The following is a 22,863-nucleotide window of genomic DNA, read 5'->3' on the forward strand; positions in this document are numbered from 1 at the left end:
TTCTAATAACTTTACTTATTTTCCATTTCATCCTTATCAAGAAAGTTTTATAATATTTTATATCAAACTAAAATTTCCAATTTTAACAAATTCTCACTGCTCCACAACATGCAATCATTTCTTTTAAAAAAATTCTACAGACATAGGAAATGCCTTAACTTGTCCTTATTGTCATAGCCTGGTGCTCTAACATCATTGCACAACGTCAACTTACTTCTTGGACTTCTACTAATTACTATTTTATAAAATATATTTAACAGATGCAGAAAATTCCTATAAAATTAATTGTAATAGATATATTAATAATGTCCTAATAGGAGCACATCAAGCTGCCAATTTTGGACTTAGTAAATTCTACCTGAAATTTTAATGTCTTAATATTTCTTTGCCCTAAATGATATGCCCCCAAAAACCCCTAAGAAATAAAATATGCAAATTTACATGACATTCTGAATCACCAGATGTAATGAAATGACAAATTGATGAAGACAAACAACGGGCAGCATGGAGAGGCTATCATTAGTCGGCAAAAATGAGAGATGGGATTCTATGAGGGCAAAATCATTCAGGGAAAGAGGGCTTACTAAGACTATAAGGTACCAGTTAAAACATAATTAAGAGGCCCAAGGGAAAAAAAAAGTATGGCGAGAGCTACAGGCTGGAGAAGAACCAGAAAAACAAACAAAACACCTGGCTCACTGTTATATGACGATGAGGACCAAACAGCGCTGAGTTTAGAGTAAGAGCTCCTCCTGGGCATCCCAGCCTCACTGGGCCAAGGGCATGGGAGGGATGGGGATGTGTGAATCTTTCAACATTTATCATTTGCTTGTATGAACCAGGCACTGTACTTGGTGCTGAAGAGGTGCACTTCTTGTCTTCAAAACCTTGGTCTCTTGAGGACACAGGCACCTAAACAACTACAATTTAAGAGCCTATGTGAAATGGCAATGAGAGCCCACAGCGCAGAAGACAAACCTCAGGGCTCCCAGCAACATCACCAGCACTGACAGTCCTTTTGCCCGACGAAATGGGTGGGTGTTCCCAGGCACCAGTGCAGAGACCTGCGTGTCACCGCAGGGAGCAGGCAGAGCTGCATTTGTCCTGCAAGCTCACTCCACAGCCTGAGCTGGGAACACAGGCCTGGCACCTCACTCTCTGAGTCAGAAGCAACTGTAAAAAGCCCAGAAGAGATGGCACCAACGGGTTTCCAGAAGCATCAACTGTGTCACTCTAACAGTTATCTCCCCTCCACACACATAAACCCCATTGTGTTTCTCAGTAACAACAAAAAAATAGAGCTCGGCTTGGGTGGAGATCAAATCTGAACTCAGAGTTCCTTCCTCATTTCCTTATTGGCAAAATACGTGTAAACAAGCTCTTCTGAACGTTGCTCCCTGAGCCTGCCTCTGAGGTCCATCCTCGCAGCTTCCCCCAAGAGCGGCATCGCCCTGACAAAGGAGAAGGGAAATGACAGCTAGCTGCCGAAAACTTACCTTCTAACTTTCTATTAAAAGAAATAATATAAATACACACTTAAATGATTCTACCATTAGAAATAAGCTGCTTGTTTTGTATTCAAAATACAAAAACCTCGATGTTTAAGTTCCAAGTCTAATATACAAGATCCAGTACGTTTAACGTAGAGAGTACATGGATATTTTTTTCAATTATTCCACTATTCTTTACTCTATAAAATTATCAATCACACCACTAGGTAGAAGATGTTTAACTCTTCAGAGTAGTTGTAGAAAATTCAATACTCTGTATTACAAACATAAGGGTTAAATAAATATATCATGGACATGAAAATTTTCAAATTACAATGATTCAACTTCAAAATATAACACGACTGGATACAGAGATCTAGTTAGTCTTATATGCTAAGTTCCTGATATAGCAAGACTTGACTAGTTCTTGTACACCTGGACACAGTAGTCCACTCAACACTGAAACTAATTTAATCCACCTTGGATGACTCAGAAGGCATTTCAGACTTCTTAAATACCTCTTGGTCATCATTTAAGGAGATCAAAGGTCAGTGTACAGTGGCTATGCTCAAGTGTCCTCAGCAGCGTACCTTATTCAATAGGCTGCTTGTATAAAACCACTTTTATTCCACTACTGAGCTGTGGATTCTGCTGACAACTATGTATATGAAATACTTCTGACATTTTTGGTAAATCTCACTTGTTATCTGAATAGTGGTTTGTTTTGTCCCTTCAGGCCACGGGAAAGTATTGAAAGTAGAATTAAAGGAAAAAAGCAAGGCAGCAGAACTTCCTGTATAAAGCTTTTTACCTCGGTTTACACCTCAGTTTCCTCACCTGCAGACAGAGATGATAATGCAGTACATGTTGTAAGGCTCAGCCTCTCAGAGTTGTTCTGAGCACCTACCTCACAAGGCTACATTAAAGTACCCTAATTTCATAAACTGCTGTTTGTATCAGTAATAAGGAAAGATTCCATAATGTGAATTTTTTATGTAACAAATCTATTATTTGAAATCTATATATTTGAAAGTTAGTTATAATATTTGGTAACATAATTAAATTTCCCCAAGAAAATGAAAAGGAACTAGCGTGAAAAAATCTAGACTGGCCAGCACTTTTTACTTTATCTAGATTCTATTTTTTTCTGTTTTTCATACACTGCTCAGACATCTGTGACTACATTTTTTAACTCTTACACAGTTGTGGCCTTTTTACACACTTTACCTGTCCTTGAAATGCCCTTTGCCTCTTGACTTTCTGGTGAACTCCTAGTCATCCTTCAAGACTCAGCTTGCCTGCTCATTACCTCCTGAAGTCTTCCTGTACCCAAATAACTCATATACTGAATTTTCAAATTTTTCTTATATCTTCACTACAGAATTGATATAAAGACAATGTTCTTGGGCTCTTGGGATGAGGGTGACATTTCATAAGCTAAAATCCATGTTACTCAGGCCCTCAGTTCTATTTCAGATTCTACCATAGACTTGCTAGACTATCCTTGGTTAAATGGCTCTGAATCTTTATCTAAAGGATGAGTAGAAAATGTGAAATGAGGGTTTCCAAAAAATGCCCTATTAAGCCCTGGACTCCTCGCAGAACTGTACAGAGCAAAGCCTCTTTACCATTATAACCATTATAATCCCCACGTAACCAAATACAGCATAATGCCTAAGGCAGGTTACAAACCATGTCGACAAAAAAGCAGCATACTCCCTAAACTACACTTCAAATTAAGAGGCAAAATATGTGCAAAACATGACTAAGTAATCTTAAATGGTTCCTTAAAACTACATCTAATGACATAAATTCATATGTTGAAAACCTCAAACCAATTACACTATAATGATTTGACTCAAGTGGCTAGTGAAGTACTCGCTGAGTAAAATCTGGACAATAAAAGACTTTTAAAGCACATGAATGCAAAAGTTCAATTGTGACTCACCATATATCTTATTTAATGGGTGATGTTTATTCTTTATTTCACATATCTGTAACTCAGCACGAAATATGACCTTGATTTACCGACACTATGCATTTTAAGAGTGAACCCAACACATCATGACAACCAAAGTTCATGGCAGTGACTTAAAAAAAAAAAAAAAAAAGATGGCCTAGAATTAAAGTATTGTGGTTAACACTGAAAGAAAGACAGCAGGAGAGATAATCATTGTGATAGCCATAGCCACCAGCAACTACCTGCATGTCAGCCACTGATCAACAAGAAGAGAGAGACACATGGACAAGCTAAGTGGCCTTATGAGGCATAAATTTATAATGAGATACACACACACACACACACACACACACACACACACACACACACACACACAACTGGCTGATAACTGTGGAAGCTGGGTCGCATGTGTGTGTGTGCTGCAGTTCCTTTCTTCTCTTAGCTACCCTTGGCATTCGTACATCATCACTCCTCCAACCACGCTGAAAACACGGATACTGGTACCCATGTTGAGCAAACAAGAGCCCTTTTCCACACTGCATCAATAGGATGTTTACTGAATTTTTAAAGCACGTCATCCATTAATATTTTAGGGATGACTTTACAATCAATATTGTAAGCCTCCCAAAGGAGCTATTTCCTCCACAGTATCTACTACTAAAACCACCTCATCCCTCCTCCTAAAAAAAAAAAAACTCAAAAAGGACTGACGGGTATTATTTTGGCAAGCCATACTAAAGGCTAAGATTAAATTTAAAAAATAATAAGTATACAAGAACCCATCTTGATAGAAAATATCTAATTAATAACCTTTTATATTATAAATTTCCCCAAATCAAATGAAACAAACTGAAAAAAGATTAATATTTCCCTTGTAGCTAAAATTCAAAAGCATAAACTGAAAATAAATAAATTTTCCTTTAAATTAATTATCTAATTCATTTTAATTTAAAAACCATTGGAATATAGTTCTTTTTGTCCTTTTACTCGCATAAGGGTGGGGTGGTCATTAAAAATCAGAAACTCAGCTATTTCTTTTTTTGGTTTTCTTTCAAATCCTTATCAAAATGAATCTTCATTTAAACACCAGGATGTAAACTCAATCCATTCTGTGAACGTTTTGTTTCTCAATATGAAGAAAAGGAAACATTTTCCACAGTAACCCTGGGTGTGACTAAACTATATAATTTCCTAATATTTACATATGAGGAAGAATAGATGACAATGGAAAGTGGAAGGAAGCTGGAAGCAGAAATGGCTCACAATACTCAGCATTTGCCACTTCAAATTTCCCATAAGCACATGTTCCCAAATGGAGCGAGGTTCTCATCCTCTTTCCAGCAGCCCCAAACTACTCTCCAGATGCTGGATTAAAGAAAGATACTATCATAGGATTATCTAAAATATTCAAAATTTAAAGAAAATGTGGCCATATTTTATATAGGAATTCTCTCATTATTTCTTCTCTAAACTCTAATCTCTTTAATCAGTCCCTTAAAATTCATTTCCCCTTTAATTCACTAACTATAGCTAAAACAAAAGTTTTGTATATCTGGCTTTTAAGATTGGAAAAGGGAAGATACTTCTACTAAAATGTTTGCCCTTAGTTCCCAACTCTGACTTTTCAGGAAGAAATCTTCTTTCTCCCCATTGTCTGCCATCCTTAATTAATTTACCCCAAAAGGCTGCTGTGGTTGCTAATAGCAGCAGCAGGTCTCTGGTTCAAATAAACTAAGCATATGTGTGCCTTTATCTGCTTAAAATAAACATAAAAACTGATACTTAGAAAGAGACTGTCTGGCCAACCAGTAATGACAAGAGGAATGATGGCTGTAAATAAATTTCATTTATTTACATATGTAGTCAGTTACTCACATGTGTGCAGGGGTACACACACACACACACACACACACACAGAGTGTACCAGTGTAAGTCCATCGCATGCGTATTTCATACAAACCCTAAGAAGTAAGTACTATAATTACTCCCTTTATCAAAAGAAAAAGCTTAAAGTTTAGAAATTTTAATACACTCATACAATCAGTGAATAGGAGAATCCATATCTGCCTTACTTTGAAAATCACTATCCCAATACCATTCTACTTCTTCAAATATTCAAAGCCTTTTTTTCTGAAGGTAGAGGAGGTTAAGGTTCTAGTTCACTGCTAGTTAACTACTTATTATTACTAGCAGTCTAAGGTCATTAACTCAAAGTCCCTCCTCCCTCCTGGAAGCACTCGCCCACACTTGCTGTCAATGTGAAATATAAGCTGCAGTCTTGTTGTGTATGTCTTCTTTATATAGCTACATTACATTTCAGCACATACCTATCAAATGCTTTCTAACAGCAATACAATTATCAGTGGAATGGGAAACTTGCATCAACATTCCTCTCCCTCATCCTGTCACCATCATGTTCTCCTGTGTCACAATTCATCCCCTCCACCCCTCCTGCCCCAATCTTCCACCTTCTCCTATGAGAGGTCTGATGTCTAAATCTGTTCATGGTTTGGATAATCAGAGAGCCTTGTTATAGAGACCCTATCCTATTAGACCCTGGAGATGGCATATTAGCCAACTGGCGACAGGAAGAAGTACTAAGGAAGCTAACAGCTGACATTCACCATCACCAGCAACAAGTTGGAAATCGACATTTGCCATGCCCTACTTAAGAGAAACTTCGTAATCTACCTCTTGCATTTCACCTCTCTGCTGCCTCTCTAGGAACAGAAAGCTCTCTGAAGTTAAGAACCGTACTTTGCTATAGTTTTAAAGGTGTAAGAGTATAATTAGTGCTATGATTTCTGACTGAGGCTGTAATTTACTCAGTATTCAAAGTAAGATCCTAGAAGCCATTCTCTATTTCTCCCTTTTCCTCATGCTCTATATGTAATTTATCAGTAATCCTGTTACTCAATCTCCAAAACATGTCCCAAAACACACGTATCCCCTTCTCTCCATTTCTACCCTCACCTCCTGCCTAGAATACACAAGAGCCTCTTGCTGGTCAGGCCTCCCTGCTTCTATCCTTGCCCTCCACAATCCATTCTCCACACAACAGCCAATGTCAGATCAGGTAACTTTCTGGAAGAAAACTCTTTAATGACTTGCCATTATGCCAATAATAAAATCCAGACTCTTTATCCTGTTCTATAACCTAAGACTCCTGGCCTTCCCTAACTTCCTAACTTCCCTAACTTCAGTCTTAGGGCGTTCACATTATCTTCTTCCACTGCCTGGGAAGCTCCTCCCACCAGATCTTCAAATAATCGGATATTTCTTTCAGTGAAGTTCTGGTTTAAATGTTCCCTCCTTAGAAAGAGTTATTTCTTCCCCGTCATTCTCTGTCATATCACCTTGTATTATTTGATATTATTTACTGTCTCTCGAATGTAAACCCTACCAAGAGAGGGGAATTAGACTTGTTCTTTGCTGTATTCCAGTGTATAAAACACATATCTGACATACAGAAGGTGCTTCATAAATACTTGTTGGCTTTAGAACACTGACTTGTCATTTGTGAGGATGTTTAATATACAAGACTATTAAACACAATACCTATTAATCTTTTTATTATTGTTTGAATCAAAACAAACTGTCATTGGTAAACTTAATAATTTACATATACTTTATTTACATCCTTATCGCTGATTAAGAATTTATGCCTCTGATTTATTTTAAAAAGAATGTAAAGCAGCTGACTATTACACTGTATTTGGTCTGAAAGATCAAGACATTCTATAAAAAATATCTGGCCAGTACTCCTCAAAACTGCCAAGACCATGAAAAACACAAAAAGACTGAAAAACTGTCACAGGCCAGGGGAGACAAAGGAGACATGACAACCAAATGCAATGTGATACCCTGGATTACATCCTGGAATAGAAAGAAGTCATCAATGGAAAAACTAGAAAAGGCAAAATAAATTCTGGAGTTTAATTCAGAGGAATATACTAATGTTGGTTTCTCAGTTTTGACAAATATACTGTGGTAATATGCTTGGGAAACAAAGTGAAGGGTACATGGAAAAACTCTATACCATCTTTGTAACTTTTCTGTAAACAGAAAATTATTCTAAAATAAAAACTTTTAAAAATCAACAGCTCCATATCGAAAGAAATTTATTGCACTTTGACCATAGTTGAGCATTTTATTTTGAATAAAAGCAGAGTATTGGCCATAATTTTATTGGCCTACATACAACCACTTAAAAATAAAAGCACAATATTATTTAATACTTATCTCCTCACATTTGCAAGCACAAGAGTAATTTTAAAACAACTAGATGTACTTATTGCATCTAATATCATAATTCTACATGCAAGTCTGAAGGAGACGAGTCATCTTTCCCATTTTCTCTAGTAGGGGGTGCTGCCTGGGACATTTAGAACCTCCATTTGCCTTTTAGATTGGGAGAAATTCTAAGTCCTATCAACCTAAACTCTGCCCACTGCTTCTTCTCTAAAAGGAGGAGAAAATACTGTTCCTTAGTATATTGCATCATCAGAGAACGAAGTCTTTACCTGCTAATTCTAATGCAATCAGTATTTCAAAAAGACTTTCTTGATATCATTCTCTAATTTTCTGTTAACTGTTTTACAAAGTTATTTCCTATTCATTCACTTGACAGATAATTATATTACACAGCAGTATGAATCATACTGAACTGGGATAAGAAACTGGATTATAAATTCAAAAATATGAAAGCAAATTCCATGGTAATGGTTTTTCACCCTAGAGAGGTTTCATCATTTCATAAACACATCCAAAACCAAGGCACAATGCACTGTAATCCACCCATTTTACACATAATTCTATAAATGTGATATAAAAATATCCTCACCCACAGTACCCGAAATACTAGCATTTATCTTGTTTATCATGCTATTCTGGTTTCTATTTTACACGCATACACACGAGGTATATTGTTTTATGGGTCATTAAATGATCTTATTTAATCAGATGACTATAAAATGGTCAAAATTAAGATGAAAAAAATTAAACCACTCAAAAGGCAGAAGCTGAACAAGTGAAAGGCAGATGGCGTAAGATGAGACTATTGTAAGAAAAAATAGAAGAATAGAGGAAATTTGTGACAATTCTCTGGGTATTTTGTGGTTTTACAGTTGTCCTAACCTGGGCCAGTCCCTTAACTAGTCTTAAATCTCATATTTCTTATATAACATTAAGATAGTAATGCCATCTACCCGCTGAATTTTTAAAAAATATAAACAAAACCTGGTAAACAAAACACAATTTTTAAAGTTACTTCTCAACCAAAATGAGCTCTTAAAAAACAAAATATTGCTAAGTACTGGCAAGATCTGAAAAAAAAATTTTGAGTGTATAACTATATTGTGGAACTGTTAAAACAGAAAGCAACTTTTTAGCCAACTAGAAGTTGAACAGAATTCTTGGGTAAGTGCTCACCTTAGAGACTTGTCGAAGCCACCTTAAATACTCTGTGAATGTATCAAAGCAAATGTAGTAAGTCTGGCTTTGGGGTCCAGAGGAGCTAAATGCTAAACAGTGCTGGTGCTTTTTCACTTCTTCTACCTGTAAAAACAAAGAAAGAAAGACAAAAACAAGTCAGAAAGCAGAATCACTTACACAGTTCATTAACTATACACATTAGATCAGTGAGCCTGCACCAATTTGCATCTTTCCCTATATATGTTTCTCTTATTACTTAATGCGTTTCAGTTACTGAGTCTGACCAACCAGTCTGAGCTATAAGGAAACCAAAAAAAGAGAGTTTTATCTTCGTTAGATTTCCCCACAAGAGTGAAATTCTCTTCTTCCTGTTTAAAATTAGAACAGACTCCCTTTCTTCTCTTTCTATATCCTCACAATAGTGTTGGGATTCTTTTTATTTCTTGGGGGGATTTTTACTTAATATTTTACTTAAGAATTTTTACTTCGGGTGGATTTTTATGCAAGGGACTTGAATTATAAGCTTTTTTTTTTTAAAGAGCTCTTCAAGCATGTTAAATCAGTTTTTAAAAAATTAATGTGAAACTGAGATTAATCTAAAATAAAACCCTACCATGAGAACTTTCAAGTCCTAATAATGTAATGATATAGTCAATTCAAATTTCCACTCCAAGTAATTTCTCCATAAGGAGGAAAAGTCCAAACAGTAAAGTAACATGATATCACACAGACTCCTATGCTTTATTCACAAAAATGACACGAACTAACTCACAAAGCATAAAAAATTTTCAAAAAGATCAGTGTCACACAAATTTACTGAACCAAAATGCAATAAAGTTAAGTCAATAATAAAAAAATAATCAATTTAAAATCCAAGTATACTTAGAAAATAACACACTTCAAAATGATTCACAAAGGGAAAAAATCATAACCAAAATTTAGCTATTCTTAGAACTAAACCATTAAAAAAATACACATCAAAATTTCTGGAATGTAACAAAAGCAGTACATAGAGGGAAATTTATAATTTTAAATACTTGTATTAGAAAGAAGGCAGAAAATTAATTTGATCGGCATGTATCTCAAGAACTTAGGGGGAAAATTACCAAAACCAAAAACTGAATAAACTCAAGTAGAATGTTTCTATTCAATTCAACTGTTTCTATTCAATAAGTAGAAATCAATGAAATGAAAACCAAATATACAACAGAGAGCACTAACATTAATTAACAAAGCAAAACACTGATTCTTGGCAAAGGCTAACAAAATTGGGTATCAACTGATATTCATCAATGATTATCAACTAAAGACAGATATAAATAATATTAACAATGAAAAGGGAGACATGACTACAGATTAAGCAAATATTCAAAGACTGTTTTAAACAATGTTGTGACAAATTTTTAGAAAAATATATTTTACCAACACAAAATCAAGGAAAAAACAAAAGTCCTATAACCATTTAGGAAATTTAACGAATTTTTTTTTTCTAAAAACTCTAAAGAAGATAGTGGGCCTACATGGTTTTATTGGTGAGTTTTACCAAAGTTACAAGAAACAGGTCATTCCGAATTTGTGCAAACTCATCCACCAAACAAAAAACGAAGAAAAATACTCCAACCTGTTATATAAGGCCAGTATAACAAAAAACAAAGCTGAGCAGTAAGAGAAAGGAAAGTGACAGGCTAATTTCAATACGGACACTTACCTTGAACAAAATGCTACAACGAAATTCAGTAACACAGAACAAAATATATACCAAGAACAAGTTGGATTTACCTCAGGAAAGAAAAGATGGTTTAACATTATTGGAACTATAAAATCATTACTCACACTAACAGATTAAGAAGAAAACTCTATGATCATCTCCACAGTTGCAAAGAAAGCATTTGATAACATTCGCCACCCATTAATCATTCATGATAAAAACTCTTAGCAAAGTGAGAGCACAAATAACTCTCTTAAGCTGACATAGGATATTTATCAGACATCTAAGGCGAATTTCAAAGTCGGTAAGATAACAATCACTTGAAAATCATTGATAAGGCAAGTATCAGCTGTTTCTATGCAATACCTTACTAGAGTCTTGGCCATTACAATAAGAAATGTATTAAGGAAGAAATAATATCGTCATCCTTTGAATATGACATGATTAGCTACATAGTAAACTCCAAAGAATCTATAAACATGTTAGAATAAAATTTAGCGAGATGACTGGATATAAAATCAATACTCATAAATCAACTGTATTTCTATATATTATATATTATAGAGAAAATTTCTATATATTATAGAGAAAATGTAATTTTTTTAAATGCCATTTAAACTAACCTATATTGACAGAAATCAAGTCAGTGGTTTCTCGGGGAAAAGAAGAAAAGGGTGAAAGGGGAGGGGTACAGAAGAGCACAAGGAAACTTTTGGAGTGATATGATTACTGTCTTGATTGTGGTGATGGTTTAATGAGTATATATAGCTATCAGTATGCAGTTATCAAAATGTAATCAAAATGTGCAGTTTATTGTAGGTCAATTATACTTCAATAAAGCTTGGTGAAGATGTAGAGAAACCAAAACACTTGTATACTGATATGCGTGTAAATTGGTGCCAAACAATTTTTGGAAAACAAGTTGATATGACTTTGTAAAAGTAAATGTGCACATGCTCTATAGCCCAATAAATGTACTCCTAGGTTTGTATTCAAGAGCAAACCTTGTTTCTCAAGGACGTCACTACAGGAATTTTGGATTGAACAGTTCGTCACTGCACATCTAATACTTTTTACTCTGAGCCCCTGCCCTATAAATGCCAACGGTGACCCTTTGCAGCAAAAACACTGGTATTAACCATACATTCTACCTACTTCTCCACTTTCCAGACCCCTTGCAATTAAGGTAGAGTCATATCACTAGCTATGGCAAATGAGCCGTGGGCAAAAGTGGTGTCACTTCTGCTCCAAATATACAGGAGCTTTAATAACCTTGCAGTTACCTCTTCCCCTGCCTAAGCGACAAAGGAAGGCTGCCTGATCCAAACGTTAGAAGAGAGCAGAGCCTCCAGCAGGCTGGGTCCCCGAACAACTATGTGAAAAAAGAAGTCTCCACCAATCCACAATGGACATGTAGTGTGAGTGAGAAATAACTGTTATGATAAGTCACTGAGCTCTGGGGAATTTGTTACCACAGCATAACTTAGTTTACATTAACTATTAACTATTACATTACATTAGGTATGCTGTCTGTTGAATCATTTGGCAATTAAAACATTGCCGCATGTTACTAAATTCCCCTTCGGGCACAGTAAATCTAGCTGAGAACTATCGCCCTAAAAAACTACTTGCATACTAGGAGGCATATCGACATAAGACTATTTCAACAGCATTATTTATAATAACGAAAAACTAGAAGCAACCCGAATGTCCATCAACAAGAAAATTACTTTAAAAATTATGGGAATTTATAATATTCAGACTGGAACATTATACAGAAATGAAAACCACATATAGCAAGCAACATCCAATCTTATTATGAAACATAATATTGAGTGAAAAAATTCACTCACAGAAGACCACACATGGTATGATACCATTTTTATTCAGATCAAAATCAAGCACAACATAATTACATGATAAAACTTATTTAAGTAAGAAAACAATGATACAGATTCTAGGACAGTGGATACTGGGTGGGGGAGGTAATGAAGCAGCAGAAAAGAGGACACTAGTAGAAACACTGGTATTGACACTGCTATCGTTCCGAAATTCAGTAGTAGTAGGTAAACGGTTATTCAGTTTGTTATGCATCATAATTTAACGAATATTAAAAATATTAATTAAAGTAAGTTATCTAAAAATCTATGTTAAATTCTAAAGGACAAATTAAATATAACACAATAAGTTCGCAACCAATAAAAAAATCCATTGCACAAATACTTTTTCAACAATTAAATTTTAAGAGAGCTTTATTTAACTTCATATTTGGAATTCTACAGTTGAAAGTGTAAACTAATGATGATGCTCAAGTGGTATGTTAAATTTGATTATCACAATAATTATGGCTAGGTTATGACCAATCTAACACCTCGTTTCTAGCTCTTCCTTATATAAATTTTAAAAATAAAAATTTAAAAACCCATCTACTCTTAGTTTTTCCTTTAATGACAGAACAGAATGAAAAAGGAACAAACATTAATGAAAACTCAGTGTGCAAAGAGTAAATTTATTTTTTTCCTAACTTAGTCAATGGGTTTTAAAAGACTTAATTTTCAACATACTCGATTATTTTTAAAGGCATAGTGCAAAACAGGTTTTACAAGGTTTGTCCGTGAGGAAAGAAAGCTATTAACTTTCAATTCACTGAATGGTAAAGTCCATCCAATAATAGGCCTGGGAAACAGGACAAGTCTCTAGCTCTGAATGAAAATGCTAATTATAACTGGATCTTCTGACCTTATCTGAACATTCCACTGCTTTCCTGCCTCTGCTTCTCTGAGCACAATAATCTTTCTGAGCGGCTCCTTCCTATGTCCATAAAATTTTCTCCCTTCAAGTTCTACAATAATTGCTATCTCCTTCACCGCAAAATTCTAATTCCTCCCACAGAATATAATATCTCCTTCCACTACTCCTCCACACTACTTTTTTGCACCTCTCTGAGAGCAAATTTTATTGTGTCCATCTTTCATCTGGACAGTAAATTATAAGCTATTCAAAGGCAGGGATGGTGACTTATCCATCTTAATATTTCTAAGATGCCAAGCAAAGCGGCTTCCTCACATAGGATATTTAATAAATAGTTACATTAAATTTGCCTATGCAAATCCCTAACATCACAGAGAAAGAAACAGATTGCTGACCTAACAAGGCATCAAACATTAAATACACATTTTTAATGATGACCTATGGGAGTAATAACATTGATTAAATTTTCAGTAGTCTATCCAAAGAACAACTCTTCAGTAATAAAATAACGCTAATTCTTCAATGTTCAGACAAAAGAAGCAATGGTTTCAAAATGGATGACTGAAATATATCTAAATATACCTTGCAGCCTGGCCAAAATCTATTTTTTAAAATGATCAAGTATTAGTCCTCTTAGGATTAGAATGTGTAATAGCAGAGGAGGATAAGAACTGACATGGGCAAGTTACTAGTTAAGAAAAACCAGTTTAAATTTATGAATGAAGAATACTTTGCTACATAGCAGGTGAACAACCATCTGCTATTTCACACATCTGGTCTTACCTGGTTCATTTCTAATTCCTGGAACCAGCTGATCAAACATTTGCCAATTAAAAAATAATTTTACTTTAACAAAAACTGGTTTCTTATTTTTCCTCTCTATATTCTCCACAACCTGCCTTCTTTCTCATGCCATTCAGGGCAGTAAAATAGTAAAGAAAATATTTCTTTACTATGCCCCCAATTTCCAAATATCCATTTCTTCACCCAAATTTGTCTCCCCATTTATTAACAGATTACCATATCATTTAAAAATCAGGAAATACTGACACATAATTATGGTAATGATACCCCTCCCTACCAACACTTGGGAAGTTAAATAAATCTGGCAAAAAAAAAAAAAAAAATCATTCCCCAAGCAATCTGGTTCTATTTCATAGATAATGGGAATAAAATTGTTAACATGCCCAAATAAAAGCAGCCAGTAAATGTCAGATATAGCTATCAGCTGTATCGCAGGTTTTCTCCAAAATGAGTAACATTTCGGGCTCAGAAACTATGACTAGCTATAGTGATAAACTAAAAATGCTAACCCCACTGGTCACTAAATACAGAGAGGTATAGCAAAGTGAGATCAAAGATTCGTGTTAGAGAGTCTAACCTTCAATAAGCATGCTTGAATGATCCTAAGGTGATAGACTTAAGTATCATTATATTATACGACAAAACATGCTCAAGATATCAAAAGATGTTTACTCATAAGTAATAATTTATCATCTGTAGCCAAAAATACAACATTGAAATTCTAGTTGCTCTATTTTCAGTCCTGTAGGTAAGTGAAGCAAGGATCACCAGGGCCTCACGTGAGCTAATGGCATTGTTATTTTCCACAAGTCCACCAATCAATAATGCTCACTGGTAGAGTAGAACAGGAAACGAACAAGACCTTAGATGAGTCAAAAACCATTTACCCACAGAAAAGGCTCAAAGTAAGCTCCTTAATGATGCTAGGAAACCTGTTGATATTTTGTTTGTTTTACACTTACTTTCCCACCAATGAGTGGCAGAACATGCATCTTTCCGGTCAAACTGTCTTTCACGGACGATACTATTAGGCAGGTGCCACACAGGATGACTTGGCGTCTGGTCCACCGGTTCACTGGCAACTGCATTTTGCCTTTACGGACATTATACATTCCTGAGAGCTGAATCCGTTCAGAGCTACCGGTGCTGTGAGGTTTTCCTGAAACAAACACGGGTAAACAGGGTAAGTATTAAAGAAATGGGCCTTTTTCTACTCTTTGGCATACCAGATAAATTACCCAGACAACAGCGAATAATTATAGGGAAATAATCCAGTTTATACTTGAGGGAATCTGAGACCTGCAGTAATGCAATCATGGTAAAAACTGCCGCACCTACTCCACACACACATTTTAATATTAGGTATAGAAGAGCTTCTTCCTGAAAAACCCAGGGAAAGAGCGTTTTAATTCCTCTGTTATAACCCGAGTTTTACTTTCTTCTATATCCTTCGTAATTTAATATTACACTAAGAAAGATATAAGACTTTTACAAATGGCTAGAGTTATTTTAAATACACTAAGAAGAAAACATAACAGACTGAGGTAGGATAATAACATTCAAGATCTCGTATTTAATGAAACTACCAGTTTTAACGGAATTAACTGCTGATATTCTTCCTCCTATAGATATTCAATGTATATTTACTATTAAGGAGACAAAGAATGACTTTTCTAACAAGAAAATATTACTCTATAACCAAAGGCTAAGTCCACAAAGATAAACTTAACACCAATCTATGAAGGATGGTGTGCTGTGGTGCTTGTGACTCTTAGAAGGAACACAGAGAGAGACACACTGAGACTCAGAGGCAAAGAGCTGAGAAAGATCTGAAAAGTCTCCATTTCCCTGCTAGAAATGACTTTGGCAGAATGACATTCAGACAAGGCCTACCGACTAAATGGGAGAACTGCTGATTAACACACGCACACACGCGTGCGCACACACACACACGCTCTGTCTCTGTCTCTCTGTATGTGTGTGTATGTGTACAAAAAAACAGATGTTTTATTCAGCCACATCAGAAATCGGCTTCAAGGATGCTTATTAACCTGTCACTTCGTAATTAGAGACTGAAGCAAAGGACGACAGGGATACACGAGGAACACCCTTCAATTTTCCAACTCCACAAAAACCCTGGAGAAAGCCCAGAGCAAAATCATCGGACAGAAAGGACTAAGACTAGAAGGGATACATAAGAGAAAAGTAGGGAGACATCAACAGAGACAGGCTTTTTATTCCCTAGTTAGAAAAATTTGCAAGGAGCCTTTTGAATAGCCCTGGAGCCTACTGGTGAGATCAGTCTGTCCTTGGAAAGCCCTAAACATCCCAGTCTGAATCAACTCTGCCTTGTTTTGTTCTGACCGAATTTCAATACCCTTGTCTGTTCCCTCCCTGGGTGTTCCAGATCAGACACACCCTGGGAACTCTGAGGGCTCTGGAGGGGCACTAACTGGGCTCTGAAAAAATAGGAGATGAAGGAGCAAAATGTGCCTGGGCAACCACCCAGGTACACCCTTCTTTACACTTCCTTATTCTATGACCTAAGGAATTATTTTAGATTTCCCTACCAATTCTCAAACTCCTCTCTTCAGAGAAATTCCAACTGCCCTATGCTCTAATAAATATTGACAACACCGAAGTAACTAATGCCTGCCAGTTTAAAGTTGGATCAGTTGTGATAACTTTTAGTCTAGAAATGTTACTCTAATTCCCTATAAGTTTAAGGAATTTCTTACATGATCCAGGAGGAAAGACAGACAACAAAAGCAAGTATTTTGAGCTAAGAGAGAGACCTGATCACAACAGGTGATTTATAACATACATTTTCTCTCTCTTACTCACTTGGCACCGCCCCCGCCCCTGCCCCCTTGCCCCGGGAAATCCATCGCTGGAACATGAGCACACTGATCACTGCCAACAGTTTCCTTGTGCCTGTTGCGATCTCTCCCTCTCCCTTCACCCCCACCTAGTCCCTCCCATACTCAGGCAACTGCTGATCTGCTTTTTGTTACTTTTTGTCCATGCTGTTTAGTATGCCAGGAGTTTGTTCTCTTTTTTTAACTGCTGAGTAGTATTCCATTGTATGAATACACCATAGTTTGTTTAACCATTCAACTGCTGGTGAAGATTTGGATTGTTTCCAACTTTTTGCCCATTTTGATTGATTGGTGTACAAGTTCATGTGTGGACATATGCTGTTATTTCTCTGAGTAAATACACAGGACTGGCACAGCTGGGTTGTGGCATTTTACATCCCCATCACCAGTGCAGCAGGAGAGTTCTAGTGCCAACTCCTTGCCAACACTTTAGTTGTCCTAGAGTGCATGTGGTGGTACTTCATTATATTTAATGTGCCTTCCCCTAATGATGAATGATGCTGATCATCTTCTCAAGAGCTTATCTGTGATACACAGATGTTCTTTGCTGAGGTAACCAATTCAAGTCTTTTGTTCAGCTTTAATTGGATTGAGTTCCTCCTATATTCTGAATACAAGTCCTTTGTCAGATATATAACTTGCAAATATTTTCCCCCAGTCAAGCTTGCTTTTTAATTTTATTGACAGTACTTTGGGAAAGCAAAATTTCAATTTTAATAAAATCCAATTATTTATCTTTTATAATTAATGCTTTTTGTGTTGTATTTAAGGACTCTGATAAACTCGAGGTCACTAAGATTTTGTTTTCTTCTAGAAATTTTATAGTTTTAATTGTTTCATTTAGGTCTATGATTAAATTCAAGTTAATTTTTATACATAGCAAGAAATAGAGGGTTTTTGTTTATATTTTTTGACAAACAGCCATCTAAATTATTCTAGAACTATCTGTTGCAAAGATTATCCATTCCCACTAAAGTGCTCTGGCACCCATATCAAAACTCTACTGACCATAGCTGGCTGGGTCAATTTCTTGAGTATTCCTGCTCCTCTCATCTATTTGTGTATCTTCAACTAATATTAAGCTATCTTGACTACTGACTCTTTATAATTACCCTTGAAATCAGGGAGCATGAGTCCTCCTTTGTGAAAAATTACTGTTTTATTTCTTCCATTGCAATTTGGGTGCCTTTTATGTCTTTTTCTTGCTTCACTACACTAGCTAGAACCTTCCATACAATCTTAATCTTAGGGCGATTTCCTTTTTCCTAATCTTAGGGGGATAGTATTCAGTTTTTCAGCATTAAAAAGACTATTAACTGTCTGTTTCTCGCTGATGCCTTTTGTCAAGCTGAGAAGTTCCCTTCTATTCCGAACTTGCTAAGTTGTTTACTTTCTTAATCAGAAAGGGATGCTGACATTATTCAAACTGCTGCTCTGCCATTTGTTGAAATGATCATGATAAATCCAGCTGGTTCTTAAATGTTAAACTTTTGCATTCCAGTCTTGCATTCCAGGATAAACTGCACTTAGTCATGATCTACTGTCATTTTTATATACATTGGATTCAAATTGCTAAAACTCTGTTAATAATTATTACATTTATATTCATGAGGGATTTCAGATTATGCTTTTCTCTTTTCATGTATTTTTCTGGCTTTGGTGTCAGGGTAAGGCTGGTCTCATAGACTGAACTGAAGTATTCTTTCCTCTTTTCTGGAAGAGTTTGGATGAAAGTGGTATTATTTGTTCCTTAAACATTTGGTAGGATTCGCCAGTGAAGCCATCTGGACCTGGAGTCTTGTTGTTCTTCTGGGTTGTTTTTGGGGTGTGCGTCAGAGGGGAGGAGGAAGGGAGGAAGGGAGGGATGGTGTTAAACTATAATTTCATTTTCTTTACTAGAGTTAGGGCTATTCCATTACTTATTTCTTCTTGAGTAAGCTTTTGTAGTTTTATCTTCAAGAAGTCTGTCTGTCCATTTCATGTAGGTTGTCATACAGTTGGCATAAAGTTGTTCACAATATTTCCTTATTACCCTTTTAATATTTATAGAATCTACAGGCTATCACCTGATACGGGTAATCTGATTCTCCCATCTTTTCTTGATCAGTCTGGTTAGAAGATTACCAATTTTATTAAGCTTCTCAAAAAACCACCTTTCGGTTTTATTCTCTATTGTTTTTCTGTTTATGGTTTCATTTATTTCTGTCCTTATCATTATGGCTTCTTTTACTAATTTTGAGATTAATTTATGCTCTTTTTTTCCTACTTTCTTAAGGTGGAAACTGCAGTCACTGATTTGAAGCTTTTCTTTTTTTCTAACAGGCACTTAAGTACTATATAAACTTCCTTCTAAGCACTGCTTTAGCTGCATTCCACAAATTCTGGTATATTGTGGTTTCAGGTTCACTAATCTTTTATTTTGCAGGATTTAATCTATCATTAACTCCATCCAGTGTACTTTTCATCTCTAGAAGTGCACGCACACCCCGCACACACTGCACGCATAACTATGTATCTGACATGTCTCTCCTTAATCTACTCATGCTTTCTTTTAACTTCATGAATATATGAAGTATAATTATAACTGTTGTTTAAATGTCCTTGTCAACTAACTGTATCATAGGTATCACTGAGTTTTCTCCTTATTATGGGTCATATTTTCCTGCTTCTTTACATACCTGGTAATTTTTGTTTGGATGCCAGTCATCATGAATTTGTCGAGTGCTGGATGTTTTTCATTTTTCTATAAATATTATGGAGTTTTGTTCTGGAACAGTTAAGTTAGTTGGAAACAGCTCAGCTCTTACGAGGCTTGCTTTCTAAGATTTGTCATATGTAAGACCTGAGCAGCCATAAGCCTCAAGCTAACAGTAATATTAGCAAGCAATACTCTGCTGAGTATTCTGATACCCTGTAAATTACCAGATTTTCTACTCTGGCTGGTAGGAACATGAACTATTCCAGGGCCTGTGTGAGCTTCAAGATTTGTTCCCTCTGCTCCTTTTCTGTGGTTTTCTTCGCTCAGCCTTGGATAGTTCCCTCACATACAGGCACTGATTACTGCTCAGCTGAAGGCTCACTGATGACTCCTTGAACATCTCCAGGGCTGTCTCTCTGAGCAACTCTTTTTCTCTTCAGCTCTCTGTTCAGTATACTAAAGCGGCCTAGCCTCAGTGGACTCCCAGCGCTGTCTCCTGAACTCGGGGCGCATACCAGGCTCCTTCAGTGCCCCTCCTCTCTGCAACAGCAGCCTGGAACTCTCTCCCGTCAGTCAAGTGGTACGTTTGAAGGATTCTTCTCATTTGTTTCCCCTCTCTTCGGGAGTGCATTTATTGTGGGATTCTGCATCCTGTGCTATCTGATGCCCAATGTCTGAAAGCTGTTTTACATATTTCATCTGATTTTCAGTTATTTCAAGTGAGAGAACAAATGCAGTCCCTGTTACTACATCTTGGCTGGAACAAAGGGCCAGATTTTTAAATGTAACTCTTTCTAATACCTACTATTCATTTATTTTTTTTATTCAAAGTGCTGATATCAATGTATTACTATATTCAGAAATTCGGAGAAGCCCTGTTGGACCAGTGGACTGGAAGAGCTACCTGCCCTTGTCCAAATATAGCTCCAAACTTCAGTACTAACACAGTTCCTCTGCTATTCTTTTCCAATTAGTGACTGTAATAAGTATATAAGAAATTTCAAATTTCCTGCCTTACTTAACTTTCAGCCCTAAAACAACAGGCCTAAAGTTAGCTCTCAACCCTTTTTCAAAGTAAAGGACTGAACTCTGTGGTCTTTCCCTCCACTCAGAGGTCCTTCTTGACTTCCATACTTGTAAGTATTAATCTAAGTAGTTCAGGCTTCTGAATAATTCGCTTCCAGTTAAATTGGGTGTCACTATACTATCTTTTGAAAACAAATGTAAATAGAGCAATAACGCATAGTTCATTAATATCTCTAACTGTGCCACAAATATGAGAACTTGATCCTTAACAGACATAACTAAGAGAACTGAGTAGAGCTACTCTCACGGAAAAAATCCTGACTGAGAATTCTCAATAAAATAGCCTTCTGTGTTGACTCAACTGGGAGTAGGGCAGGTTATTACTTCAGACTCGGTGGGTCTACAAGTGCGGTCCCAGAACCAGGAACAGTAGGGTCCCCTGGAAACATATTAGAAAGGCACACTCTCAGGTCTCGTCCAGGAACTGCTGACTCAGAACCGTAGGCGTGCAGCCCAGCATTCTGTTTTGACGAGCCCTCTGTCAGCACAGCTCTGGATCCAAGGGCAGCAATCATTATGATGCTCAGACAAACCCCTCCGTCATTTGAAATAAGAGTCTAAGTATTGCTCATTTCTTTTTTCTTCTCTGCTCTTCTGCACTCTGAAGTCTACACTTAAATGGCGTTCTACGAGATGACAGAATTAAAATTGGGGGAGCAGGGAGAGCATACAGCAAATAATCACTAATTTGCATGTTACTAACATAGAATTTTGATCAGGAGCTTTTGAAATTGAAGTCTACTTTTGTCTTATCAGTAGAAAATGTTATTAAATAAATTAATAAATGTGACTAGAAGAGAAATATTTATTTAAGGGAAACTACAGTCTGTTCTGCTACCATATGTTTCATTAATACCAATTAGCTCACATATGATCATGAATAGATGAATGATGTCAGTACCATATGCAAGTTGTGTTGGTTCATAAGGGTTTACTCTAGGCAAGGGGAGCTAGAATAATGAGAGAAGAATTGTAACTTTCAAAAAGGAAAAAGCGCATAGTAAATGCACTGTTTCAATACCCATAAGCTAGCATTTCCTCTCCTCTTTTATTTGGCATTTTTAATATTCCCTCAGGTAACTCAACTCCCAGCCACACCAAGCTGCCTGCCTAGGCTGTCCAGGTTATCTCCTCACATGCCCAATATTATTTTTTTTTTTGTATTTTGGTTATGAAGATGCATGGAGTTGGAGTCCTGCCTTTCCTCAATTCCATCTTCACATAAACCCTTTTATTTTTAATTTACAATTCTGGAGAACATGAGAATTTTAAGGAACATATATATAGCAGCAGAAACAACTGTTTTAACTAGAATATCACTAAAAAACATAGAAATAAGTACAAATTTGGTCGCTGCCAATTACATGTCTTTGGTAAATATACATTAGTGTCTATCATTGCAGTGGTTTAAAAATATGTCCACAAATTCCTTTAAATTCTTCCCTCCAAAAGGTGGAGCCTAATTCCAATCCCCCTGCATGTGGACTTAGTGACTTGCTTCTAACAAATAAAATGTGGCAGACTTGATGGCTGCTTGGGACTTCTGAAACCATGTGGAAAAAGGCATCTGTAGCTTCCTCCTTGCTCCCTCTTAGCATCACTCCCTCTGGGGAAGCTAGCTGCCAGGTGACAAGGACAGTCTGGGAATCCTATGAAAAGGCCAATAAGGAACTGAATCCTTCTGCAAACAGCCATTAAGGAACTGAGGCTTCTTTTCAGCAGCCAAATGAGCAAGCCATAAATGGTGCAAACTCTCCAGCTCCTGTCCAGAGACCTGGCCCCTTCGCCATCCTGACTGCAAACTTCATGACAGTCTCCGGCCAGAACCACCCAGCTAAGCTACTCTTGAATTCTTGACTTAAACTATAAATGTGTGATGTTTTAAGCCATGAAGTTTTGGGGCAATAACTATTACAACTATTTACTATGTTAGTTTCACTAAGTTCAATTTACCTGAACTTAATAAAACATTAATAATCTACATTTCCCTAAAATAATCTATAAAAGTACTCACAGGGCTTTGTGAAGGTCTACTGTAACCCAAAATAGTAAAA

The 22,863-nt window shown here is 36.3% G+C and overlaps 1 protein-coding gene across 1 annotated transcript in view; it reads right to left on the bottom strand.

The window, feature by feature from the left end:
• Positions 1-22,863, bottom strand: part of PHLPP1 (PH domain and leucine rich repeat protein phosphatase 1) — a 166,582-nt gene that overhangs the window by 74,244 nt on the left and 69,475 nt on the right. The window contains exons 2-3 of the mRNA XM_039840068.1: positions 15,109-15,305; positions 8,881-9,006 (exon numbers count right to left, since the gene is read on the bottom strand). Coding sequence (XP_039696002.1) covers positions 8,881-9,006; positions 15,109-15,305 — 323 coding nt within the window. The remainder of the gene's footprint in view (positions 1-8,880; positions 9,007-15,108; positions 15,306-22,863) is intronic.

This window comes from Pteropus medius, unplaced genomic scaffold (genome assembly GCF_902729225.1).
Source record: "Pteropus medius unplaced genomic scaffold, Ma_sr-lr_union100, whole genome shotgun sequence".
Lineage (NCBI taxonomy): Eukaryota > Metazoa > Chordata > Mammalia > Chiroptera > Pteropodidae > Pteropus > Pteropus medius.